General features: G+C 43.8%; 1 protein-coding gene across 2 annotated transcripts; it reads left to right on the plus strand.

Moving 5' to 3' along the window:
- Positions 1 to 1,944: 1,944 nt before the first annotated feature.
- On the plus strand, positions 1,945 to 27,859 carry ccdc9 (coiled-coil domain containing 9). 2 transcript variants are annotated; one of them, XM_034700763.1, is made up of 16 exons: positions 1,945 to 2,050; positions 2,146 to 2,309; positions 2,995 to 3,047; positions 3,740 to 3,844; positions 4,294 to 4,443; positions 7,008 to 7,466; positions 7,666 to 7,749; positions 7,922 to 8,086; positions 8,175 to 8,356; positions 9,644 to 9,705; positions 13,633 to 13,825; positions 13,937 to 14,069; positions 14,355 to 14,961; positions 15,470 to 15,643; positions 18,204 to 18,344; positions 23,925 to 27,859. In XM_034700763.1, exons 3-16 carry the CDS (start codon positions 3,045 to 3,047, stop codon positions 23,927 to 23,929), a joined length of 2,463 nt encoding a protein of 820 aa, XP_034556654.1. In that variant the 5' UTR covers positions 1,945 to 2,050; positions 2,146 to 2,309; positions 2,995 to 3,044; the 3' UTR covers positions 23,930 to 27,859. The 2 variants fall into 2 exon arrangements, with proteins under 2 accessions (XP_034556654.1, XP_034556655.1); XM_034700764.1 differs by having other exon boundaries at positions 15,494 to 15,643.

The following is a 27,859-nucleotide window of genomic DNA, read 5'->3' on the forward strand; positions in this document are numbered from 1 at the left end:
GATCAGATTATTTTTCATCTTTGATTTTTATTTTTTATCATCCTTCTTAAGAATCATCAAGCTTCTTTATTTAACATAAATCAACATATAAAGTAAATCAGTGCTTCAATTAAGGACTAAGCTATCCTGTGGTGACCTACTCTTTGCTTTATTTCCTCAATTACTTCATCATACATGAATTAAAAATATCACATCCTCTCCAGTTTCACTCATAAATACAACTTCCATAACATTATAATGTAATGTGACATTATTTGACCTAGATGGGACCTCATATGACTGGTTTCTGCTTCATCATGCAAACATTATGTAATGTCATGTCAGGCCACACTGCAGGCAAAAGTCATGTGAGGTCATGTACCACATTGTGAAAGAAGCATCACAACATGATGTGTTGAGGAATGACATAACATGATATGTCAGAATAACCACACTAGCGTTATATAACACAACACAACATAATGTGACATATATGCATCTATCTGTGTCTCTCTTGTGTTTTGCTCCAGTCTGCTGTTTTCCTGCAAAGTAAAAACACTTCTTTAAGTCAGTTTATGTTATGTAAAGTTGGATTAATACCTTGTAAATCCTTTACAGGAAGTTACACACCACAGTGGGTTTTACTGGACTTTGTGATGATCAGGATTTTGATTGGAGGAAACCCTGGCTATCTCTCTGACATCAGTCTGTTGTGTTTGTTTACCTGTCTCCACCTTCACCGTGGCAGCAGCAGGTCTCCTCTGTCTGTCTGTCTGTCTGTCTGTCTGTCTGTCTGTCTGTCTGTCTGTCTGTCTGTCTGTCTGCTGATAATTTGATGACACAGACGCTTGGCTCAGGTTGCACGATCTTATCAAGCGATTAACAAATCCTGCATGGTCATTACTCAGTGAGCTGCCTGACAACAGTGAAGCTGTTTGTTTTGACTGAGAACACCGAAACTGGGCCACAGGATAGTCTGTCATCTGTGTGGGAGTGTGTGTGTGTATGTGTGTGTGTGTTTGTGTGGCCGGAGGCAGAATCTTTCAATGCTTCATGTTGCATTATGCATTATGTCTAATTTTAGAATAACATGGTGCATTAATTAACTATGCATAATTTAGAACTTTGATGTACATCAGCAAATCAAGTATATAGATAACTTTATATTGATATTTCAGCTGTAACTTTTCTTTATAACAACAAAAAGGTGCACAGTCGTGGGGTTCCTGTATGATAGGACAATTTTAAGGGAAGTGGTGGTGCCAAAGGTGGGATGTTTTCACAGGGCACAACATCCCTACTGCACAGTAGACATAACACACTCACTGGCATTACAAAAACAGATCTGATAATTCTCAAAAGGGTGCAAAACTGCTAATTAAAGGCGCTATATGCAATAATAGGTTAAAAAGAACAATAATAACAAACAAACAACACTTAGATGGGGTCAACCAGGTCAGTTTACATATACAGGATAAGGCAAAGTTAACACAACATATGAGAGATAATGAGTTATTGTATTAGTTGACATATCAAGCAATGTTCAAAAAGGCTACTACACCTTTAAAAATAATTGCACAGGTATGCCACTACAGATTTAAGGAGCAAAAAGTAACCTTTACCTCTAAATGTAGAAAACTTATGTATATAATATTAAATTAAATTGTAAATTCCCTTCTATACTGTTTATATTTAACACAATCTCATGGGTACAATGTTATAAATAGACCTTGCACTCTGTCACCTTTATGTGTGTGTATACCTTTAAGAGTTTGGCGGGCTCATCACTGCGGGTCATCAGGTCAAGCTCGTTTGCTGGCCGCTGGTGCCCCCTGGTGGACGGTGGAAGAACTACTACCCCCTAAAACATTACTCAGGATACATTTTTTTCTATAAAATTATATGAAATGTAAAATACTCTTCAGACAATGATGTCGAGCTTTTTTTTTGTTGTAAAGTACTTTTTAAAAAAGGAAAAGAAAAAAGTGTCGTTTTTGTAGTTGCAACCGGAAGTCATCCAGGTCGTCGAGGGAAGCCGTTATCTTAAAACCACAGATTTAAATGTCTTATTGTAAGTGTTTGATAAAAGGCTTTATTTTATTTATGAATCTGTATTTGTTTCTGTTTTAATTTAGAGAATTCTGAGAATTATGTCCCCATTTTTAGCCCAGTAGTTGGCGATATTGCAGCCGTTAGAATTCCAACCGCCATTAAAACCAACGAAGAAGAAAACACTAACCGGAAGTGGAATAATGAGGACACAGTGAGGAGCAGCAAACAGCAACGAGACCAAATTACTCTTTACACCTCTACAACTCCCTCAGATCCAGGTAATACACACATATTAAGGTTTAAACACGTGTAGTAATCTGTGTTGTTGTTTATTAGATGCAGGCAGAGAGTGTGTTGTGTTTCCATCGTGTTGGTTTCGGTTCGGCTCCTTGGCATGGCTCAGTGTGCTTACATTACAAACCACAGAACCACAAACACACCAGACTCCTCTGTCTCTGTGAGAGAGGAGAGAGAGGCTGTAATGTTCTGATTCACCTGTTCAGGTTGAGGGTTGTGTATCATTGTAGATCAGGTAACTTATTTACATCCAGACTGCAGCTCTAATACGCTTACACAAGCTTTGGGAACGCATGAAGGATTACATTCATTTGGGTTCTAGTGCTCCTCACACACACGCACGCACACACACACACACACAAACACACACCTGGCTGCTACCCCACCTGTGATTAGATATTTAATCTGACTTACCTGTGGATCACTCAGGAGGGACTGTAAATATTTATTAGTTACCATGTGGAGTATAATCAATTTTTTTCACCACATTTTTACATTCATCTGCTCCATAAATGACAGAACTAATCCATCAAAATCCAAACACACACACATCCTTACACTGAAAGTTAACTCAATGCAAGATGCAATCAAAAAGAAGCATTCAAGTGACAGTAAACACAAGTCCCAGTGACTGGTCTTCATCCTTTCTCATCTTCCTCACTACAGGAGAATCAAGCAGGCGGCCAACGGTGTATGAAGACGAGTCTGAGGCAGATATGGTGAGTGAGATGAGGAAGCTGTGCAATAAAGTGGATCAAAGTACCAAAACTATGGAAGAGTGTTGTGTATCTGGACTGTTGCTCATCCAAACAGGACTGACAGCGGGATCAAAAAGTGGCCCATGGCATGCCACTCTGTATGTCGCTGAATATGCTTATCCTAAATGACCTGCCAGCTGTCTAAGTCTACAAACAGAGATACCCTAAACATTCCATCATCCCTCCGTCTGTGCCTCTATCCATCCAGACGTGCTGCAGCACATCGTGTGTAATCAATACTTGCAACAGGCTGGCCTCTCTACGTGGTCACATGAAAGCTGCGCCAGATAAACAAACACGCTTCTTTCTTTACATCACAGTGTTGCACTTGCTGTCAATAACAACACAAATATTGTTTTACTGCAGTGAGTGAGTGTCAATAAGAAAGACCGCTGGTTTGTATTGTATTGTCATACTTCATGGTGGGGGAGCGTGGACAGTACTGGTGTGGATGTCTGAAACTGGCCTCACTGTTTCGAGGCACCAAGACCACAGGAAGACCATCAGCCACAGGATGTGCAGTGGCATGCAACAGACCACTGTTTGATCTCTGCGCTCTTGCTGAATTAAACAGTCCTTGTACCTGATTCAGGACAGGCTGCATCCTCCTCCTCACATCCTCACTCTCTTAAACTTTCTCCCCTCTCTGCCAGTCTTCAGCGGTGGATCTTAAGACGAAGGAGGAGAAGGATGCAGAGCTGGACAGACGGATTGAAGCTCTGAGGAAAAAGAATGAAGCTCTGGTGAAGAGATATCAGGTAGGAGGACTTCTAAGAAACAACATCTTTATATCACCTCTTTTAGTAAAAGATAAATGAGTGTTACCACTAGAAGCTTTTTCTGGTGGATCTGTAATCCATGTATTATAAATCCTCTCCTGTAGTACTGGACAGGTTGCTTTTGTTTGATCCAGGGTGTTTGGTACGAGTGTTACTACGCCACATAAACTATTAAGCAGATCAGATATCAGACATGGTGTAACTATCCACTCCAAACAACTTTAAGAATTTCTACTGAGTCCAGCTGCCTTTTCGGATCAAGCTTTGGATTACAGTGACCTAGATGACTGAGAACCTTCTGAGATGAAGAGTACCTCCAGATTCCCCCTCCCTAGTTTTGAGTAAAAATGTCCAGAGTGAGTCCAGAGTTATGATTTGGGACTCAGCCTCACTCTCCTGTCTGTCACTCTGGGCCTTGATCTCAACAGGAAATTGAAGAGGACAAGAAGAAGGCGGAGCAAGAGGGCATCGCTGTCACAACACCCCGTAAGCCCCGCCCCCACGAGCCAGAGACAGACCGGAGGAAAGCAGAGAAGGAAAACTTCACGGTCACAGTCGACCTCACTAAAGTCGCAGGGGTAAGACGTGATGTGAATCTACGAGGAGCTATTTTAAACATGCAACTGCTTTCATGACATTCACACACACACACACACACACAGAGACACACACACACACACACACACACCCCTCAGATTGTGTTTGCCGTTGACATGATTTACCTGGTACACGTCTGATGATCCTGCAGACTGAGGAAGCGTTTTATAAACTCTGACAGTCTCTCGTTACTGTGATCTGTTTACATCCACTCGCCTGCCAGTTTACCCATCATGCCTTGCACCGGTCTCTTGCCAAGCTCTCCGTCCCACTCATGTGCGTAGGCTGGCTTTTTGCTTTTGGGATAACCTCAGACATATTTTTATTGATAGACAAAATTCCTTCACCAGAGAACAAGACGCACAAATAACATGATAATCAAGACGTGGCTGCAGGAGGGAGATACAGCAGAGAGCATGGAACACTTCAGCTGTGGGCTTAAACATGAAGAAGAACTCAGGATGAATGACTTAAAGTTAGTGCATTACAGTTTATAATGCATCCTTTTTAATGCACGTCTGTCTCTCTCTGCAAGTATTACATTCAAAAACCCTTCCACACAGTCTGACACGATTATACCTGTGAGAGAAACTTAATGTAGAAACAGCAGAACCGATTCTGTAACCTGTTTATCCATCTCTGTCTACTCAGCATGCAGCTCAGTTTGTTAGCTCTGTAATTATACTCAAACACAAAACAGTTCACCATCCCAATATGAACACACACTAAACAACTGATCATGCTGTTAACTACAATAACAGCAGTTGCATTGGGTTAAACTGGAATGAAGGAGTGCAGGTTTTAGTGGATTGATGTTTCACTTTGTGTTTCGTCATACATTCTGAGAAATAAAATCATTGCCAGGTATCCACACACCTTCCAACTAAGTTGATCTAACTTAATATTTTTAAAACTGACTTAAAAAATATACATTATTATGTTTTCAGTATAATTTATTCCTCCTCTGGGAGCAGCAGACAACGAGCAGTTCACATGCAGCCCACCCTGAAAATAAAGCAGTCTTCAAATATGACTCTTTAGTTGCAGCAGGTTTTGCAGACGGGTACTTTATTGTTCTTGGTCATTCCTTGTGTCAACCGAAATGCTCCCACAGTCCAGACTTCACTTGTTTCTACTCAGGGTCAGCTAAATTATAACATGCATACACACTTTCTCTTTAGAGGCCTTTCATTAAACCTACAATTTAGGGGCACCTTAAACCTAGCGGTCTAAGCATAGGCCCCATATACAGAGGCTGCAGTCCAAGTCGCAGCAGTTACTGGCTCGACTCCAGGCCACGACCATTTGCTGCATGTCTTCTCCTTCACTCTGCTCCCCACGTTTCATGCCTCTCTTCAGGTGTGCTATCAGGGAAATCAAAATTGTAGCTTTAAAAGTCTGCGTTTTAAAAAGAATGTTTTGGGAAGCCAGGAGAACTTCTTTCATCGTACTGTCACATTTTTAGTGACCTGGAAAAAAAGTATTCTCACAAACTCATCAAGCAGAATTTAATCTCTTAGGTATTTTGTTATTTCTGTGAACTTTTGAGGAATATCTTGAGTGTTTAATCCTCCTTTATAAAGCTCAGTCCATGAGGAGCTTCAGATGTCATCACTGAGACTTCTTGAACATTTGTTGCTATTTAAAATGACGCTACATTCAGTGAATAAAGATCCCAGCAGTTGAATTCTGCAGAAAGTATCCAATCAGCCTCCTGCAGCGTGAGCAGCATGACCGAGGTTAATCGAGTCCAGCAGAGACGAGGTTGTAAAAGTGCCGGTCTGACTTCCTGCTGAGATCCAGATTACCTCAGAAGTTACCGCTGCTGACCGCAGAGCTCCGGTGTTTAATCTTTAACAACACTACAGACCTTTAAGTGCGGCGTAGTGTCCTCTGCTCCACATGTGTCGCTGTCTGAATGGATATTGATTAAAGGTCAGGAGGTCAAGTACGATTAATCAGTCTGTTAAACCTTTAGAGTCCTGATCCACACGCTTAAAGAGCTCCTTAAAGAATCGATGCAGAGTCACTGCCTCTTCTTCTCCTGCTCATCACCTGACATCATGTTGTAGTTTTGCATAATCCAGAAGTTCAGCCTCTCTTAGGGCAACAAATCTACTGATTGAGTCTGTGCAGGAGACATTCAGACAAGATGGAAGTCTAGACCTCCTAAATTTCAAGGCAGGCAAACTTTCAATACTCGATTGGAAGAGAACTTTAAAAGAATATGATGTATTAGTTTGGTGCATGTCTACGAAACCTCTGTGGAATCATTCTGTGCTGGGTTGGAAGAAATGCAATCCAGAGAGTGTTGTTGTGATTACAGGAGCTGGATTGTGTCCTTCAGATCGGTCATTCGCAGCCTGTTGTTTATGAGACTCAAAGACAGAGACTGTGTTTATTATCGAATGTGTCCTTGTCACCATGACCATGCAGTGATTTCATTCCTGAAGCTCCTGATCATCATGTTCAGGCTGTCTCCTTAATGCATGTCTGCTGAAACAGTTAAAGTCTGCTCAGTAACCTTGTGTTGTCTCTCCTGCAGGAGAAGAGAGTGGTGAACGACTGGAAACCTGGAGCTCCTCGCGGCAGGAAGACGTCAGAGGAGAGCGACGGTCACGGCGGACAGGGTGATAATCACAGAGGTCAGAGTGACGGACACAGCAGCCCTCCCAGGAGGTCGGGGTCAGGGCGGGTCGGTCGGGGAGGTCAGAGAGGAGGAGGACGTCAGGAGAGGAGAGAGTGGGAGCCAAGAACGCCCAGAGATGGAGAGCCCAGAACACCCAGAGATGGAGAGCCTAGAACACCCAGAGATGGAGAGCCAGGCGAGCCAGGAGGACCGGGACGCAGAGGAGGGAGGAGAGGTAGAGGAGGAGAGAGAGGAGGAGGAGGTGGTGAGAGAGGAGGAGGAGATAGAGGAGAAAGAGGAGGAGGAGGTGGAGAGAGAGGAGGCGGTGGAGGAGGAGAAGGAGGGACACCAGGCGGCATGGACAGAAAATCCAAGGTGAGGTCACACAAACTACTTCACTGTTGACGGTCTAAAGGGCGTATTTACTTATCAGAGTCATTGACCTCTCCTTAATCTACGTGTGAGGAAATGATGGACATGAACTCTTTTATGTTTTGAGCCTCCCGGTATTTGTAAAAACTTACCTTGTGATCCTATAGTTTCATGATCCAGATGTTTTGTTGTTTCATGGCAGGAATGGGAGGAGAAGAGGAGACAGAACATCGAGAAGATGAATGAAGAAATGGAGCAGATAGCAGAGTATGAGAGAGGACAGCGGGTACGAGACTCACGTGGTTATTTTCACACATTTTATAGAGTTCCAGTCTTTCAAAAAGCACGCACATGATGCTCTTTGTAGTTCCTGTGGCGTAATCCTTCATGCACCACAACGGTTCCTGCTTGTCTTTAGTTTTAGAGACTCTTAAATCACCATCTTTATTCCTCTTCAGCCCGATGGAGACAAACCGCTCCGAAACTTCCTGGACGACCCGAGACGTTCAGGTCCGGCTCCTGACATCGACCGCAAAGAGGGCAGCCGGAGACACGTACGGAACTGGGGAGGTCTGGACTTTGACAACGTGAAGACAGGAAATGAGCTGGAAAAAGAGTGGACTGTACGTACTGTCTCTTTAAGAAGTAGTTACATATAGTTGCATTATTGCTCCGTCTCGCTCTTTTCATGGTTTTGACTTTCCTCTGCAGAGTCGACGGCCCGGTCCCAAAGGCTCCATGGACATGACGATGTCTATGACCGGCCGGGAGAGAGCTGAGTACTTGCGCTGGAAAAAGGAGCGAGAGCAGATTGACGAGGAGAGACTAGCTCGCCATCGCAACGCCACGGGCCAGTGGAGACGAGAGTGGGACGCACAGAAGACGGATAACATGTGAGACGAGGGGGGAAGGGGGAGAGGGTTCTGTTCTATGATTTAAAGGAAACACTGAAGCTTGATTGCACTAAACTCTCTGTGATGCTGCCAGAGGAAGAGTTTGAAGGTGTTGAAAGAGAAGCTGCTGATCGAGGACTTTTCTGTGTTTCTTTGGAAGTCTGAGCACAAACCATCTGCTCCTCTCTGTTCTAGTACTGAAGGCTGGATCTCTTTGATCCCGGCCTGCAACTAACGACGGCTTTCATCATCTTTCATGTAGCTGCACGGTATATTTTTGGTTTATGTTAGTTTACAAAATGCCAGTAAACCTTGAAAGGTGCAACCACAAAAAGGACAAGTTGATGTTTTTAAATTGTGTGTTCTGTTTTAACAACACACACGTGAAATTTATGATCAAATGCAAAAAAGAAAAGCAGCGTTCTTTATTAAGATCTCAAAATATCCTCATCCGATATTTACTGATGGTCTAAAGACGTTTATGAGGGATGCATCCGGCTGAGAGTCTCCAGTTAACAGGGTCGCTGTTTAAACCAAAACACCGGCCGATCTCTGCGATCACGGCTTTTTGAGTTCTAAAGGATTTTAAAACCGTGTTGAAACGTCTTTGCTACTCGCGCTTATCTCCTCTCACGTGTTGATTCAGTGAATCCATCTGTGATGAAATATAGCACCATCTAAAACAGACCAGCTGAGTCTCTTCATGCTAACAGGCTAACTGTTGTGTTGCTCAGAATGATACCTGCCTGTCCGTCTGCTTCTATGGTGTCATCTGTGATGAATGGTATTCCTCTTTGTGTTACTGCCCTCTACTGGTCTGGTGGTGTAGTGCATTTACTTCTTTTTCTCCATACGTCACTGGCCTGATTTGCACAATCTACCCGGGACTTCAGCCTGCAGTCGAAACGCAGACAACAATGGGGGACCAGGAACCTTTTAGTTCAGGGGAAAGTAGATCTGGGGGCTAAAAGACCCCGGAACTCTTGGTCAAAATGCACCTTAAGGTTGACTTCTGAGACACTTTAAAGAAGACTTCAGAGATGAATCCATGATTGAAACGGCTGCAGATTGATTGTTCATCAAGTCGTTGTTGCAGCTCCTCTTTGGCTTTAAAGACATTAAAGGTCATGCAGGTCAAAGTGATGTCTTGCAGAATAAAGCAGGAAGATGTAATAACATTGCAACAAATCTAAAAGGCTCAGTATGGATCATTAAAGTCCCACGTTGTCAGTTTGTTGCTCTCCATCATCTTTATTTGTTGATATTAACCCTGCAGCTTTTTCACAGGTTCAAGGAGGACCCATGTGCAGCCGCAGAGGGCATGACACCCGAGCATGGCAACAGGAGAGGCAAGTCTGCACACACACACACACACACCTCATCATCTTTAGAGACCATGACGTTATCACACCCTCCACCTCAGGCCTCCGCTCGTCTGACAGGATGTCACTCTGACTCGTCGACACAAACGCACACATCATTAACACCCAACACACACCGCAGGACTCACCGCCGCCTCCCGTCTCCACTTAATTAAAGCTGTTATGTAAATGAGACTTGATTAAGCTCGTTATGCAAACGTTGGCAGATTTCCCTCGAGTCCAAATCAACCTCTGAAGCCGCGTTCGAGCTGATCTGAGAGGAGCGTTCACGGGCGCCCTGTTATTTATTTATTTATTCTGGGTGCAGACTGACGCAGAGGAGATGAATCCAATATTAGCTGACTGTTATTAAACTGTGACCCGAAGACCTGGAGACAAAAAAAACATATTTATGAGCAGAGAAATGTATGAAATGAACCTTTAAAGTTCTGACTATTAGCGGCACAAATCAAGACTAACATAACCTTTTGTGAATTTGTGCATGTTGACATTTTCACCCTGACAAACAGGCGAGCAGCTCTCTTTAAAAGTCCTGAAATCGTCTCCTCACAGCGTCACAGTGTCGGCAGGGAGGCTTCATGAGGCCTGATTCTAAGTGAGGACGTGTTTGTAATTTCACTCAGTCATCCGGATGATGGAGTAATTTCCTCTGGGAGTGTCTTAATCCCAGAACATCGCTGTGAGCAAAAGTCACAACATCAAACATTGTTTTAGTGGCTTTGCATTTAAAGCTCTCCTCTCCTCCTCCTCTTCTCCTCCTCTTCTCTCCGGTCACAGAGCGGATCTGAGGAGCAGAACGTCATCCTCTCAGCGTTATCAGATATCTTTATTATTTCTTGGTTTTCTGATCTTTTATCTCTCTGCTGAAAATCTGTCTCCACATATTTCTATTTTAAATCATCAACACGTTTATCAAGTGTTAGATTATATCTCCTCCCAGACTCCCACAGCACTCTTAGTGTCTAAATCAATGATGCTTACACAGCTATAATGTGTTTTATTGAAGTGTGGACGCGGTGTGTGTGTGAAGTGGACATACTGAAATGTGTGTGTGTGTCCTCTCTGCAGCCCGGGGGCGTAACTCTCGTGCAGAGCCTCGGGGCAAAGCCTCAGGTTAGACCGCAGCATGGGACTGAGATTAAAGTGTTTGTGTGTCTCTTTTTTTGTGTTGCTCCATTTGTGTGTGTGTCTGTCTGAAGGCCAACAGCTGCACCCACAACCCCAAAAGCACCCTGACTCACAGACGGACTGAACAACACAACCTGTGTGGACTTGAATCAACAAAGTCTGCTTTTGAAAATGTCACCAAGCTTCTGTTTTCACTTCCATCGTCACCAGAGTCTCACTCATTATTAGAAACCTCAAACATGGAGGTTATTGATTAATTTAAGCTCTCAGAGAACAGAAACATCAGAGTTAATGAGCATATTTTTCTATCCTGGTCATGTGATCATCTCTAAAGCTCATTCTTACACGGGACTTCCACCAGATCCATGTCCAGTCCGTCTCCGATCTGCTGCAGTCCGGCTGCAGCACAGAGCAGGACAGCCGGACAGCTGGAGTCATGTGACCCAGGTTTTCCCGCTGTAATCACTGAATCAAGGATTCTCCTCCTCCTCTCCTCATTCATGTAGTCTTTCTGGTCCTCTGAAAACCTCTGACCTGTTGACTCCAGGCCTGGAGTGTTTTATTCTGAAAATTAACAGGATGTTTTCATTTTGTTTTGGTGAAACCTGACTTCCTGTCCCGCTCCATCTGCTCTGTTGAGATTGATGCGTTGTGCTCCGGCATCAAAACAGAAGTCTTGAGTATCTGATCAGTTGCATTCTGACCTGCCGGATCAGAGACGCAAGCCGGAATGCAACTCAGCGGATCCAGTGGAAGTTAACACATTGACTAGAATAGAAACCTATTATCCGGTGCTGAGACGGACCGGACACGGATCTGGTGTTATTTGTCCGTCAGTCGTACAAAGATCTTTGTACTTTGCTCTCTGCAGCCTTCATCTCACCTCCACCTCTACCTTCAGCCTGTCTCTGACTGTACAGACATTTACATCAGAGCTGTAACCTCAAACACATCATCCAGTCTGTCTCTGGGTTTTCTTTTGGATCTGGGTTTGCATCTGTAAGGATCCTCTAATCTGTCCCTGAGGCTGACAGCACTTAAAAAGCTTCTGCACACAAACCATCCTCAGCTTGTGAGACGGGGTTTGTAAATAGTTCTGTTCCCCTCTCTGGAGCTGCATGAACGCCGACAGGTCTGCAGTTTAAATCACAGCTTTCAGAATCGAGCTCTCTGCACGGTAACACGACTTTAAAGCCCTGTAAGACGAGTCATCACGGTGTGCAGGGTGCACGTGTCTTAGAACAGCTGTTAAAGGGTAAGACCAAAGATTTTTTAGGAGACCTGTGTGAAACTCATTTTAAAGATATTAATTTGTGTAGCAGATAACCGTAATGAGTTAATCTCTGCGATAAGCATCACGTGGATGCGGTGTGAGACGTCCACGAAGCCCGGCCTCGTGATGGGTGGTGTTTATTCTCTCCTCTCCCAGAGATCTGCTGAAAGTCGTCTCAGCAGTCGTCCGTTAAATCTTCAGACTTTATTTTAACTTTGAGAGAGTTCAAACAGAAGCTGAGGATTATCTCTGACGGCTGCTTTCTTCATTTCTATAATCTGAGAGGGTTTGACAGATTATGACATCACACCTGCCTCATGTTAACGCTGCACTCGCCTTGGCTGTGTGTGTGTGTGTGTGTGTGTGTGTCTACATCTCGTCTCTGTGTGTGTTTTTATAATTTGTGGAATGACTCGAGTGTCCTCCTCACAGTTCCATCTCTTCATCTTCATCCTCTCTGTCTTTTCTTCCCTCCTCTCTTTTGTACTCCTTCTCTCCCTGACCTTCTTTATCCTCTCTCCCTCTCAGAGCTCTTATCCTCCTCTCTCTCTCCTTTCCATCTCCTCCTCCTCTCTGAGAACATCTCTCTTTAACGTTGACACTTCTCTCGTTCCCTCAGACCTCTGTCTGACCTTACTGTTTCCTTCATCCCTCCATACACTGCTCATCAGACCTCACTGCTCTCTCTCCTCCTCCTCCACACTTCATCATTTCCTTTCTCTGTCACATCCCTTCCTTTAAGCATCTTTTCCATCCTCAAACATTTTCCTCCTTCTCTTTTATCCTGTTATCCATCATCATGGAGGCCGTCACACATTCATCACTTCTCAGAGGGTTTATCAAAATATTCTGATCTCAGAAGTCGTGATTATTCTTTGAGTTTTGCTTCTCTTCTTCTCTTCTTATCTAAGATTTACTCTTTTTAAGATTAAGTTTTGACCTTCTGGCTTTTGGGGATAGAGCAGCTCAGAGAGAGAAGAGAAAGCAGGGAAGACGTGCACCGATTGATTGCAGCTCGTAGAAAGAAGCAGCAGCCAGTGTGTCGAGGACTTACCTGAGCTTCACCGAGTGCCACATCGTCCTCTGTCTCTTTGTCTAAACTGTGATCTTATTTATACAGTCTGACTGTGATTCACACAAAAGTGACTGAGCTAAGATTTGTAACAACAGAGTTCTCCACCAGGCCTCAGGAAGCCTCACAATAAAGCATTACAGACTTTACAGCCCCCCAAAGTTATACCCGTTTGATAAATCACAGCCTCCGCTCCTCCACTCAGATCTGTACTCATGTTTTAGTCGTTCATTCTTTCCCAAGCGGCTCATTCGCATCCATTACTGCAGAGAAAATAACCTTTTGTCACATGAGAAGCAACTCACATGATAAACACTCATCACTTCCTCTCATCTGTCTCTGTCCTCTGTGATCCACCCTCCCTTTAGATCAGTTATTACACAGCAAACTGATTTACTCTGATCCTCTATGTTTCCTCCAGATGACGGCAAGCGGCCTCCTAAAGTTCCAACATTTGGGGACTTCCTGTCTCAGGGCAGGAGTCAGGGTCCCAGAGGGGAGCGAGGCGACAGAGGTGATAGAGGCGACAGAGGTGACAGAGGTGACAGAGGTGACAGAGGCGACAGAGGTGACCGAGGCAGGGGGAGGAGCCGAGGACAGAAACCTAGCTACAGGTGAGTTTATATGACGAGTATCTAAGAGGTTTAATTTGTGTTCCTGGTGTTGTGAATCTTTCATGCTGCTTCAAACACTCTCATTGTTCCAACCCTGATGTTCAATTCCAGCATGCATGACAACCGATGGGAGGGAGACAGAGAAGAGGAGGACAAGGAAAAGGAGGACAAGACAAAGAAGGAGGAGAAGACCAAAAAGAAGGAGAAAGAGGAAGAGAAGGCCAAATCTCCCACGACAGAGAAGGTAGAGGAGGCGTTGTATTTATTAACATTACAGGTCAAACAGAGCTGAGGAGTTAGAGAAAGAAGAAGCTGGAGGAGTCACACTAAGACATGTGAACAAGGTTGCATGTAGTGATGAATCCACTTGACATATAATCACCTGTCTCTGCAGCTCTGGGCTCTTCAGAGTGTTTCAGGGTCTCTCAGCAGCTCTGCTCCCTCCTGCACTCAGGAGGTCTTGCAGGTTTTATGTCTCAAACCTTTTAACTCACATCCTCTGTAATCCCCTCCTTCCATCTTTTCTCAGGCGGAGGAGAAGACTGAAGACGGAGAGGAAGACGAGGAGGAATGGGAAGATGCCAGCGATGGAGAGGATGACGAAGCAATGGAGGACGACAGCGACTCAGAGCCAGACTCCAGAGAAGAGGAGAAGAAAGACAAAGGAAAAGAGAAACCAGCCAAGGGCAGAGGCAGCGGCAGCAAACCCTCCTCTCCTGCACACAGAGTCGGACCCACGTCGGCAGGAAGCCCCAAAGAGCAGCGGCCCCCCAGACCGAAGGTCCACATCCCTCCTCCGTCAGCCATGCAGGATTCACCAGAGGGAGGGAAACCCCTCAGCCCCTTCTCACCGCTGGACAGCCACCAGCCTGTCACAGACTGGGGGGAGGAGATGGAGATGCTGTCGCCGCGGAGCAGCATGGGAGGGGAGAGCCCGCTGAAACCGCCCAGTGTGGAGTCCAGCCCGCCCCAGAAGAAGGACCAGGAGGAGGAGGAGAAGGAGAAGGTGGCGGAGAAGGAGAAGGAGAAGGAGAAGGAGAAGGAGAAGGTGGCGGAGAAGGAGAAGGTGGCAGAGAAGGAGAAGGAAGCGCCCAGCTCCAGTGAAGCTGCAGAGCCACAGAGAGAGGAGGAAACAGGTAGGAGACCAGACAGTGAAGGGCAGGTTTGAGGGAATGTTGTATTTTTCCCTGCAGATGAAATAGATGTAGAGGAAACTGTAAAAATAGATCTATGTTTTGAAGAAGTGACACGTTGTTGGCGTGTTTCTCACAGAGACAGTTTGCACATCTTCATTTTGAAACCGTTTGATACGAGCTCATTTGCATTCCTCCTGGTTTTAAATGAAGTGATAAGTTGGGAACACAGTGATCGTTCCTCTGTTTCAGTGAGGCTGCTTATATACTTCTACTCTCTGTTTGTTGATACCTCTCCTCCATCTCTCTCTCTCTCTGATGTCTCTCCTGGATTTGTCTCCGTGTCGGGTTACAAACTTGGTTGCAGAGTAGAAATGTGTTTGAAACGAAGCTCTCCTCTTCTCTTTGATTCTCTGACGTTCTCTGCATGACTTCTCCTCTGTTCTACCTTTCTTATCTCTGCTTTCTTTCCCTCCTCCTCTCTTCTTTCTGTCATGTTCTCCATGCTCAGCCACGAACATTTCCTCTCCTCCAGAAGCTCAACAGACTGTGAAAGTGTCAGAACCAGAGTCCGTCCCTGCAGACTCCTCCACTGCACCACCGCCGCCAGTCGACTCCGCCCCCTCTGATGTAATCGAGGCTGCTGTGACGCTGGAGCAGGACTCACCTGCTGCTCCATCACAAGGTAATTAAAACGCATCAAAGAGACACAAACACCATCTGAGGAACAGAGCGCTGCAGCCGCTCTGTAATGATGTCATTTGACCTTCATAAGAACCTGAAATCTGTCATCCTGAGATTTATGCTGCTGTGATTAATGTTTGTTATAATGAATTAAACTTAGATTTACAATTTCAGTCCCTTATCACGTACAAACAAAATGTTTGGACGCCTTAAACGCTCGACTTAAAGCAAGAGGACAGATTTTAAAGCCACAGCAGAGATTGACTGGTGTTTCAGTTTAAACAGCGACCCTGTTAACTGGAGACTTTCAGCCAGATGTATCCCTTATAAACGTCTTTAGACGATCATTAACTATCTGATGAGGATATTTTGACACTTTAATAAAAACTGAACTAGTTTGCATTCCTGAGGACTCCTTCTGTTGTAAACTCCACAAACACTGACACTTTCAGCTGAAGGTCTCCAGTTTACAGGGTCACTTTTAAAACCGGAACACTGGGAGAGACGCATTCACGGTGGGCTGAGAGAAGACTACTGAAGAAAGAGAAATCAACTGAATCACAGATGGAAAAAACGATGACTGTGAATGGTTTTTGGAAGAAATTTTAAAAATTTGAAAAAAAAAAAGAAACAAAAAAAAAAAAAAAATTGAAATAAAACATTTTGACAAAAAGAAATTTGACGAAAAAAAAAAAAATTGATTGAAAAAAAAAATTGAAAAAAATTTTTTTTGACAAAAAAAAAAAAAAATTACAATTTTTTTTTTTTTAAACATTTTGAAAAAAAAATTTGACCCAAAAAATTTTTGAAGAAAAATTTGACCAAAAAAATTTGACTAAAAAGTTGACCCCGAAGCCTGGGTTTCAACCATAGACTGTATAAAATATGGACGTAGTATCCGTGACGTCACCCATCCGTTCCTGAGAGCTGTTTTGAAGCAAATCGACGGCGGCAGCCATATTGGTAATGCGGAACTCAATTAGGCAGAGTGTGACTAGTGTGAGCCTCTTAGCCAATGGCTGTGTGTTCCCGCCCGGGAGTCACGTCAGTCATGTCCTTATTTGGGCAAAACTCATAATCTTAATATCTTCTTAACCGTCACGTTAGAAAAAATTCACTCCCTGTACAGTGTGTGCCATTAGAGAGATTAGCGTTGTAGGGCCAAGACGTTTTTTGAACCAGGCTGTAAACATGTTTATTAATGCTGCAAAGATCGTCTTTTTCCCATTCATGTCTATGTGGTTTCCGGTGTTTCTGCAGCCAGCCTCAAGAGGATTTTCGATGTATTGCAGTTTATAGCACTTCTGCATTGGCTTCATCATTTGAGACCGGAGTTTGCCTCTTGGTTTCAACAGCTGTGTAAACTCCACAAACACTGACACCCACTGAAGGTCTCCAGTTTACAGGGTCACTTTTAAAATCGGAACACCGGGAGAGACGCATTCACGGTGGGCTGAGAGAAGACTACTGAAGAAAGAGAAATCAACTGAATCACAGATGGAAAAAACGATGACTGTGAATGGTTTTTGGAAGAAATTGAAAAAAAAGAAACAAAAAAAGAAACATTCTTAAAAAATAAAATTGAAAAAAAAATGAAATAAAACATTTTTGACAAAAAGAAATTTGACGAAAAAAAAAAAAAAAATTTAATTGAAAAAAAAAAATTGGAAAAAAAAAGTTTTTGACAATTTTTTTTTTGACAATTTCTCTTTTTTTAAAAAAAACATTTTGAAAAAAAATTTTGACAAAAAAATTTTTGAAGAAAAATTTGACAAAAAAGTTGACCCGGAAGCCTGTGTTTCAACAGCTGTGTAAACTCCACAAACACTGACACATTCAGCTGAAGGTCTCCAGTGTACAGGGTGACTTTTAAAACCAGAACACCGGGAGAGACGCATTCACAGTGGGCTGAGAGAAGACTACTGTTACAAGCTGCTAAATCAAGAGAATCACAGCTTCTTCTTTTGAAAAGTACACACACATACAAAAAAGATAGAACAATTAAAAAACTAATGTAAGTAAGAGAAATCTAGAGAATCACAGATGTGTGTGATGTTATTGTGGACGGAGGGCGGAATAAAAACACTCCAGGTTAATCTACCAATCAGACACGTTCAGCATTGCAGGCCCCGCCCCTCGAAAATCCCTGAAAAGTACTACCCCCCTATCCCTTATCTACCCCTGAGCTTAATTTAGACCCTGGGTCCACCAGTTGAAACGCACATAGTTCTGGGGTAAAGTTCCTCTGGTTGAAAACGCCTTAAATTTAGGCCCTGGTTTCTGCTGCCAGAACGCAAAGAGTTCCTCAAGAGGTCCCTAGTTCCTCGGGAAAGTTCCTGCTGTGGAAAAGCACCTTTTGTTGCAGACAGACTGAGAGAAAAGCTCAGACAGTGATGCCAACCGGCCCCTCAGTGTTTTCTTTCCCCACACAATGATTGATGAAGTGTAAATTTCTGGTATCAGGACGGCTCCACTTCAAACCCACTTCTGAAAATATTGCTGAGATCTGTTGAATAGATCAGATCCAGTAATGCTCAGACTTCTTTTCTTCTCTCTTTTAGAAGAAGACCAGAGCTCCTCTGAAGCAGCAGCAGAGACCGATGGAGCCACAGAGACCGATGGAGCCACACCGCCTGCTGAGCCCGACGACGCTCCGTCAGCAGCAGCAGAGGAGGAGGAGTCCTCCGAGCAGACGTCCTCAGGTGCGGTCTATATCAGTGACTTTGAGACGGTGGCTTACTGTAGGAGGTCCTCTGTGCACTGCTAACCTCCCCGTTTTGTTCCCTTGATTTTATATCTTTTTATTTCTTGCCTTTTGATTTTATTTTTGTTCTTCTCACGTGTGCATAAATTGTCTTGGAGGCATGAACAACCCAAAGATACATTTACACGCTTACCTGCCTGCTTTTCTGGACCCTGACATGAGCCTGTCGCTGCATCACTTCCTCCTGCAACCAATCAGGACCCTCCTCTTGTTTGAAACTCCTCCCGGCTGTCTTCCTGCTCCTCCTGTGACGGACTGAAAATACTAACTTTCACCTCCTGTGATGATCCGTGTTGTTTTTACTCCCTGTGTGGTTCAAACCTGCCCGCCTCTCCTCCTCCTCCTGTTTTCATTTGTTTCCTTTTTGTTTTCATCTTCTCATGACTGTGATGAAGTTTTGATCTCTGCCTGCACTTCCAAACCTGTGTGTATTGCCTCTCTTGCTCACTCCTTCAGTCCTTTGGGTGTCTCAGATTTCAGGAGAGAGAAAAAGAGGAGCCGACATGAGATGTGTGCTTTTGTGCTGCATGTTCTCTTGTTCATTCATGGCACCCTGGATTCAGGAAACACCTCCCGAGCTGCTCAAAAAAACCCATGTTGTGTTTTAATTCCATCAGCAGGAGCCTGTGTGCTTATTGCTACATGATATATGACTGTATCTGGGTCTCTGGCTGACATCCCAGGAGATAAACCTGTTATGTTTAGGACTCACAGAGATGGCTGCTAATTTGTTAGCTGGCAAGATTCACCTTTTCGGATGTCCTGAATCTGGACTGAAGATGGTGCACAGATTGAGAGGGCGATGCCTCAGCCAACACAAAGGGACAACATGTTTCCAAGCCCGACCAATGAGAGCTCTGAGATCTGTTAACAAATCAGGGCCTGTGTTTCTGGAGAGTCTCAGAGGAGAGAATCAGGCCAAAGAGTGACGCATGTTTGGCTCTGCTTAAGAGATTAGGAGTAAAATTGTTTCATCACCTTTTTTAACTTCAGACGCCAGAGAGAGGGTCCTGACCTTCAGCGAGCGTCTGCCAGGCAGGAGAGAGAGAGAGAGAGGCGGGCTGCTCAGGAAATGAATGACAATAAGTCTGTTATTAAAAGAAAGAAACAACAAGAACAAACAAATGATTTTAGAGACGAGTGTCAGAGGTGAAGAGGAGAGCGTGTGTTCCTGCAGACAGCCGTGGCCTCGCAGTGTTACTCTTTATTTACACTGAGAGAGAGAGAGCAGCTGAGCAGAAAGGATGGATCTGTTATTATTATAGCTTCTGCTCTCATTAATTAAACCACGTCTGCTTTGCATCTTAAAGCTCCTGTAGGAGATTTTCCTGGCCAATGCAACCAGTATAAGAAATGTGTCACAGTACATTACTCAGACGATGACGCTGGAAGATGAAAGCGGCCTCTTCGCTGCACAAAGCGAGGCAGACCGATCTAGCTGTGCCATGTTTTAACAGCTTCCTCCCTCATGAGGTCAGAATCATACATTTAAAGTCAATAATCCTCTACTATTAAGTAAACAAACCTCTAATGGAGTGCTAGTTTGATTGGAAAGACTCTTCAGTTTAAGTGCAGACTAAGTGCTACCACAGGCTGAGCTCAACTACAGTATCAGCAGCTAGCAGAGAGCTCCACAGCTGCAGACAGTCATACCTTTTTCCCCTCCAGGAACAGACTTTCTTATAAACCTGTGCAACTTATATTCCAGGTTTTACTGCAGTACTGATCCCTCTTTTTGATCAACAAAGGCAAACAAGACCATTAGATATGAGACTGACCATGTTGGTGTAGTTTCTAATGCTTTAACAGCTGCTGCAGGAGTTTGGGTCACATGAGAGATGACAGAGCGCTGAAGACACAGCTTTTTACAGTTTCAAATGCAGCAAAGAGTGATGCCTTTAAATGTTGAAACACAGCTTTCATACAGTATGAGCAGGATGTGATCAACAAAGAGACGAGGCATGACACATTGCCTGCAGGGGGCGCCAAAACCAACACAGACTTAAACTTCCTTACTGGAGCTTTAACCTTATCCTGATGAATTTGCATTTTCTGCAAGCGGACAAATGCAAGAGTATCAAACCAAAACAGGTTTGTCCATGTTTTAATTAAAAGCATTTATATTAAAGAGCTGGTGTTTTTGGCATCTTCATACTCCTGTCCTGCAGCAACTGAGATTCATCACTTTTACAAACCCGTCCTACATGCACAAAAAAATACCCTAAAGTCTAAATCTTCTGTCTTTATATTCCTATATAACAAGAACTCTAGATTATTTATGACACATGACAAAGTACACATTGTTACATCTGTCTCTTGGCAGTTATCTCCCTCTTTGATGAAGATCAGTGCAGGAACCTTCTTGTAAAACTCTTGTAACTCTGAGACACTCCATGAATCTGAGTCCAGATATTTTCACACCTCTGACTACAAAGTAAAACCTCCTCTGTGAGTCATGCAGAGATGCACCGTAGATTTAACATCCGATGGGCAATGGGGTCACCGTCTCTCTCCTAAAAAAATCACATCTCAGTGAGACGGTGAAGTGTGATCACACACACACACACACACACACACACAGCAGCAGCACTTGGAGAGAGCTTCCTGTTCCTGTTTGCCATGAATGACACAAACCTTCAGCCTGCTTCCTGCTCGGCCTCTCGTGTGGACTTCAACTGTGTTTGTGCTTTTTGTTTCCCTGTGTTCATGTGTTTGAAGGAGGAGAGGTTACTGCTGCAAGGAGAGATGTGAACACTTTAAAATGTCATCTGCCGTATGAATGCTCCTCAGATGTTTGCATCCCAAAAACACAGAGGTCATGAATCAGAATCTCTGCATGTTTTTATTCTTACTACTTCACCTTTTTATGAGGACAACATGAAGTGTGAAAACTTTGAACCCCTCTCCTTCAGTATGTCTCTGCGTTGGTCCCGTTCAGCCTCACTGACTCTCCCTGATGAAGTTTTTAATGGACGTGAAGATGTTTGTTCTGTCCCCGCGTTGATGTCGATGCTGCAGATTCAGCCAGAGACGAGCACTTACCGTTAATAACACCACATAATATCACCGCTCTGTAAACACTCTGATCCACGGCACCTCGGGGTAAATCCGGTCATTAGTGTGCACATTGGGAGTCAGCAGAGGGAGGAGGAAGCACTCACTTTGGTCAGAATCAGTGTGTTTTGGTCTCTTCATTGAGCTGCAGCGACGTGCATCATGTTTAATCTGAGCAGACGGCGGTTTAGAGAAGAAACCACAGACGTGAGGAAGTCTGCTGTCGTCACTTCGGCTAATGGAGAAGTTTAGTTTGAAGAAGAAAGGTTTTAGATCAACGTGCGGCTCAGTTTGAGAAAGAAATAAAACAGACGCTGAATGATTTTAAATTCTAACTCACAGAGGATAAATAAACTGTGCGTCCTCTTTAGAGCGAGGAAAGATGGCTGTTAACATCTCTTAGATCACATTTACAGGAGATGACTCACTTGTGATAAACAGCAGAAGTCAGATGAGCTCATGTGGCCGTGTGTGTGTGTGTGTGTTGGTGTGTGTGCTGGTGTGTGTGCTGGTGTCAGGGTGGAGTTCAGCCGAGCGGGGAAATCAGAGACACAATTACGTTTTTAAAAGGTTTTTCAGAGGAAATGAGCCGCAGCCTGCCGGACAGATGATCCAGCCCACAGAACAGAGACAGTTTGAGGTCTGATTGAATTAACTCTGGAGATGTTTCTGAGACTCCGCGGTCTGTGAGGAGGTGATGGACGGGAATCACTGAAGTGTCAGAAAACGCCCAAATCATGTAGAAAAAGAAAGAGGCTGTTCCTCTGTCGCTCAATCAATGCTTTACAAGTTCAAATGAAACAGTCAGCCGGATGTGGATTATATTTTGCTTGTTGTAGTTTAGTCAGGCATGAGAGAGAGTTCATCTTCAGGGTTATTTTAAATAGAATTCAAAGAACTTAATTTACCCGTTAGGAGCCAGTTTGTACAACACTAAAAAGCCACCATTAAGGCACAGATAACTTGGACTATAAGCATCAAACATCCAGGCTCGCCGAGGCCCGAGTGAGTCTGATGGAAGTCGGCACAAAGCATGGTGATCATGTCTTCTCACGTTTTCAAAATTGCCCTTAAAATCCAGTCACATCAAGTTTGATCAGGGGTTTAAATCTAATGCCCTCTTCTCTTGCGTTTGTTAATTTAAAGTGAGTTAAAATAATCTAAGATAGGAAGGCAGAGGTAAATAAAAAGGTCTTAATCTTTGATTTTAAAGAGGTGAGAGTTGGAGCAGACCTGCAGCTTTCAGGGAGTGTGTTCCAGATATGTGGAGCATCATGACTAAACACTGCTTTACCATGTTTCCTTCTGACTCTAGGGACTGAAAGCAGACCAGTACCTGAGTACCTCAGAGGTCCAGGTGGTTCATACAGTACCAGCAGATCAGCCTAAACCATTCAGGTCTTTATAAACCATCAGCAGGAATTTAAAGTCTATTCTCTGACAGACAGGAAGCCAGTGTAGGGATCTAAGAACTGGAGTGATGTGGTCTACTTTGTTGGTCCTTGTTAGGACTCGAGCAGCAGCATTCTGTATGAGCTGCAGCCGTCTGATGGACTTTAGGGAGTCCTGTAAAGACCCTGTTACAGTAGTCTAGTCTGCTGAAGAGAAATGCATGGAGGAGTTTTCGACACTATGATGACAGTTTGTTGATGCTGCATGTTAACAGAGTCAGAAAAGAGAGAATGAGGCAGCTTCTCTGTGCCGTCATGTGCACTAAGATTGCACCTGCCGCAGGATTAAAATTGCATCACCTCTGTGTTCTCCCCAACGATGACTCGGCTTGACTCGACTTCTTGCAGGAGTTTTACACAGAGGCTTGCAGGAAAAGTTCTGGGTAGAGTCTGGAGTCTGTGTTCACACATGCAGCTCACTCTGAGAACGTGTGAAAGTTTACAAGAGTTAAAGGCATGTGTGAACGCAGCGATAGATTTTTGATGTTGCTCCACATTAAAGAGAGAGAGAAGCATCAAAACATCCAGAAGAAGGAAGACAGAGATCTGTTTCAGTTCTGTCTGCAAGAAGGAAGATCTGTCCTTAACCTTCATCATCTGTCAGATCGATCTGAGCTTTAGTGTCTCCACTGGACGCTTTGTTAATTCAAACATGTTGTGTTTATGATTTTTACAGTCTGAGAAAAGGAGTTAGATATCAGGAGACGGTATATTCTCACATGTTGCAGCTCCATGATTGAGTATTGATTTTGAGTCTCTGCATGTGATCGCTCTGAGCAGCGAGGAGCTGAGAGTGCAGAGGGATGAGCGTTAATGCTGCTACAGTCACAGTGAGCGTTTTCCCCCGAGGCTGCCTGCCAAAGAAATGTGCACACTTAGGCTACCGTGAAGTGCTTTGGATAAAAGCATCGAGGACAATGACACACACACAAACACAAACACACACACACACACAAACACACACAGAGAGAGACGCATGCACCACCACTTCCTCGCTGTGTTTGTATCAACAGGCTGAAGCTGCTGGGAAACAAAAGACTCTGATCTGAGGGAAGATGAGGTGGATGAAGAGCAACACACTACTAAGCACCGGAGCGACCATCACACACCCGAACACAAAGAGAGGAAGAGAAGATGAGGACAGGAAGATGAAGAAGACAAGAGGAGGAGGAGGAGGAGAGGCTGTGCTCAACCATCATGGACTTCTCTCTCTCTCTCTTTCCCTCTCTCTCTCTCTCTCTGAGCACTTTTCTAGTCTTTGGATCAGACGGTCTTTTTACCTCTGGACCCGCCGCCATGTTTTTTCTCACTTTGTAGATCTCTGAGTGTGAATGTGAGTCACTGGTTTTCACTGTGGAAACACTTCATGATGTGTGTTCGTAGTGGAGGCCTCAACATATTTTATCCCCCCCCTGATTAATCCCCAGAAAGACACGCTGACCGTTTCAGATGTCACACTGAAAGAGGAAAACCCTCACCCCCTCTCAGAGGTCGGCAACCAGCTTTGATTTACGTAGAGGTTTTTAGTTTTATGAATGGGCCTCTTGGAGCCCGCTGTATATTCATGTCATGGAGACGGCCTTAACGCAGCGTCCAGCACAAACTGTTCAGAGCATGCAGTCGTACTCACCGACTTCTGGAAACACAGTTTGATTTGTTGGATTCTGTGGTCTCATGTTGGATTAGAGAGCCAGAATGTTAGTCAGGTGATGAATCTGCTTCATCAGACTTTAATCATTATTTGCCTGAGCTGGAGTTAGATCCAGTTTCTTTAAAGCTGAAATCCTCTGTTGTGTCCACGTCTGCCAGCTCGTGACGATATCTGTGTCTCAATCCAGACGCTGCATCCTTCGAATACTGATTACATCACAGCAGGTTGTCTCATACCCAAGGGTCCTATAATTGGGACTCTACTGCAAAAAATCACCCCCATGAAGGATGCTCCTCATGCACCGTTCATCCAAATAACTGGGATCTTTTGTCTTTCCTGTTGCATCATTGTTTCATCTGTAGTGTCTTCAAACTGGAACCCTCAGGTTCTTCAGGACGATGGTTTGAAGAAGAAAGATGTTTTTGTTTTGGTTCACAGAAGCTAGAGGTCAGAGTGTTGACTTTGAGCTCTCAGGTTTTGAGGCATGTAAGACACCTTCAAAATAAAAGCTCAAAGTCAACACTTTCAACCTCAGGGTTCAAATCAAAGACGTCTGAGGGGGGGGGGTGATTATTCTTTGATCTAACGGCCGAATCCAACTTGACTGAGTCTGATTTAATAAATAATGTGCTTTTTGAAAGCTAATAGAAGTTTGTAATTTTGTACATTAACATGAAATGCAGATTAATCATCTACGTTTGAGGAAAGCAGTCAGTGCTGTAAAAATGAGCACCTCATGCATCCTTCATGGATCTATCTTTCACTGTCAGATTTGAGTGTTTGGTTTCAGCACGGTGGAATCAAGCAAGTGATACAAATCTTCAAAAGACAGACACCGTGCACTTTAAATTATTAGAATTACGGTGATGGTGCTTAAGATACGTGACACTAGCACTGTTTGCAAGTTAGCCAGCTATCAGCGCTTTATGATGCATGGGTTAGGGTAACACACACACATGAAATCCTCCATGAGTCTCATGTCAGATGAGCCGGAGCGCTCTGCACAACCTGCGAAGGATGCTACCTTTGAATTGAGACACAGCTCGGGATGTCAGCGTCTACTTTTTAAATTAAAGATGAAGGAGGAGAAACTCGATGGTGCTGAAAATCTCTTTCCCCAGAGTGTCCTAGCTAACAGCCGCAAGGTAGAGGAAGTGTCTGACGAACAATGAGCGACCTTACACACAAATATAATGTGACATAATTGACTGTAAATCACCGAAGACAGAAATAAGAACAGTAAATATTCACTCTGACAGACACCTACATCCAGAGTGTCATTAAGAGCTCCTTTAAAGGGTCTAATGAGGCCTGATGTCACGTAGACACGAGACTCCGCCTCCAGCCTCCTCGCTCTTTGCTTTTATTTGTTGCTTTCATATCTAAGTTTTCTGGATCATACATGGTGACACGTTTCTTTAAATCAACCTCCACTTGCTCTCTTTCTTTCTTTTATTCTTTCTTTGTTTCTTTCTTTGTTTCTTTGTTTCTTTCTTGCTTTCTTGCTTTCTTGCTTGCTTTCTTTCTTTCTTGCTCTCTTTCTTGCTCTCTTCCTTTCTTGCTTTCTTTCTTTCTTTCTTGCTCTCTTCCTTTCTTGCTTTCTTTCTTGCTCTCTTCCTTTCTTGCTTTCTTTCTTTCTTTCTTTCTTGCTCTCTTTCTTTCTTGCTCTCTTCCTTTCTTGCTTTCTTTCTTGCTCTCTTCCTTTCTTGCTTTCTTTCTTTCTTTCTTGCTCTCTTTCTTGCTCTCTTCCTTTCTTGCTCTCTTCCTTTCTTGCTCTCTTCCTTTCTTTCTTTCTTTCTTTCTTTCTTGCTCTCTTCCTTTCTTGCTTTCTTGCTTTCTTTCTTTCTTTCTTTCTTGCTCTCTTCCTTTCTTGCTTTCTTGCTTTCTTTCTTTCTTTCTTTCTTGCTCTCTTCCTTTCTTGCTTTCTTTCTTTCTTGCTCTCTTTCTTGCTCTCTTCCTTTCTTGCTCTCTTTCTTGCTCTCTTCCTTTCTTGCTCTCTTTCTTGCTCTCTTCCTTTCTTTCTTTCTTTCTTGCTTTCTTTCTTTCTTTCTTTCTTTCTTGCTTTCTTTCTTTCTTGCTTTCTTTCTTCCTTCCTTTCTCTCTGATGAATATGTATAGAGGTTTTTTTTAAACTGAGTCCTGAGGTCTGAGGTCTTTGGTCTGACGGGCTCCTCTCTGCAGGTCCATCCTGGTGTTTTTAAATGTTCCCTCTTTGATGTCCCCGTCAGACTCGGCTGTTCAGGCCTCCTGCGTGCGTCGCAGAGAGCCGAGCGATCATGTGGGTCAGCTGTGAATCAGAGTGAGCGACTGGCTGTTACATGAATGTGTCGACACACTTTCAGTCGTTGCTGCTGATGCTCTGACCTGGATTATGTTCCAGGATCAGGTGTGTGACTTCAGGGGTCTGGAATCATCCACGTGTCCTCATCAACAACACAGCGATGGTGTCCTCTGAGCGGTTCAATGATTCTGACTCCATCAGGACACATCTGATGTTCTGTGTCTGGGTCATGAATGGTTGTTATGAATCATGAATCATCCACAGACACGTCGGGGGTCTAATGGTTTCATGAAGTCGTCTGACGTGAGTTGCTTTTTAAGGAAAAGATCTCCGGGCTGCAGTTTGAGTTTCTTCTGGAGTGAGACGTTCACTCATACCTCAGCAGACCCGGAGCTTCAGTTCGCTTTGTTTTGTGCTCAGTCTTTGAATCAAGTTGTCGCAGCAGCTTCGTGCTGCGTTTAAGGACACAGGGATTTCTGGGATGCTTTAATGTTTTTGTGTTCTCTCTCAGACGGATGAAATGATGCATTTGGATTGAATAGAAATGCAATATGTACAGTTTTTAAATGCAAATGAACATTCCACACTCGGGTGTTTGTTGGACGCGTAGCCTGCGAGCTATTAAACCTTGTTTTTATGTTTCCTTTGATTTTTTTGGATCTTGCTGTTTGTTTGTTTTTCTGAGCTCTGATTGATTGTATTTAAAAACAGTGGATGTGTCAGTGTTTCTAAAAAAATGTCTTCCTGTTTGATACATGAAATCTGTCTGAGCACACGGAGCGTTTGCAGAGTGCTGTGCAGCTGTTTTCATAATCAGGACACGCATGAATCTGAACTTGTAGCTTTTTAAATGTTTTCAAAGCCATCGATGAAACAAACGTCCCCATCAGCATCACCGGAGAGAAGCGGCCCTGATGTTTGTACAGCTTTCTGAAATGTGTACACACATGAACTGTAAAACACACAGCTGGTTTTTTTCTTATTTAGACAATAAATGTTTTCCTCTGACGTCTGGA

Source organism: Notolabrus celidotus, chromosome 14, assembly GCF_009762535.1.
Source record: "Notolabrus celidotus isolate fNotCel1 chromosome 14, fNotCel1.pri, whole genome shotgun sequence".
Taxonomy (NCBI): domain Eukaryota; kingdom Metazoa; phylum Chordata; class Actinopteri; order Labriformes; family Labridae; genus Notolabrus; species Notolabrus celidotus.

Bases quoted from the DNA above. Each gene is read 5' to 3' on its own strand.
- ccdc9 (XM_034700763.1), top strand. The intron at 7,750-7,921 runs GTACGAGACTCA...ATTCCTCTTCAG, and splicing joins AGTATGAGAGAGGACAGCGG to CCCGATGGAGACAAACCGCT. The intron at 8,357-9,643 runs GTGAGACGAGGG...GCTTTTTCACAG, and splicing joins GCACAGAAGACGGATAACAT to GTTCAAGGAGGACCCATGTG.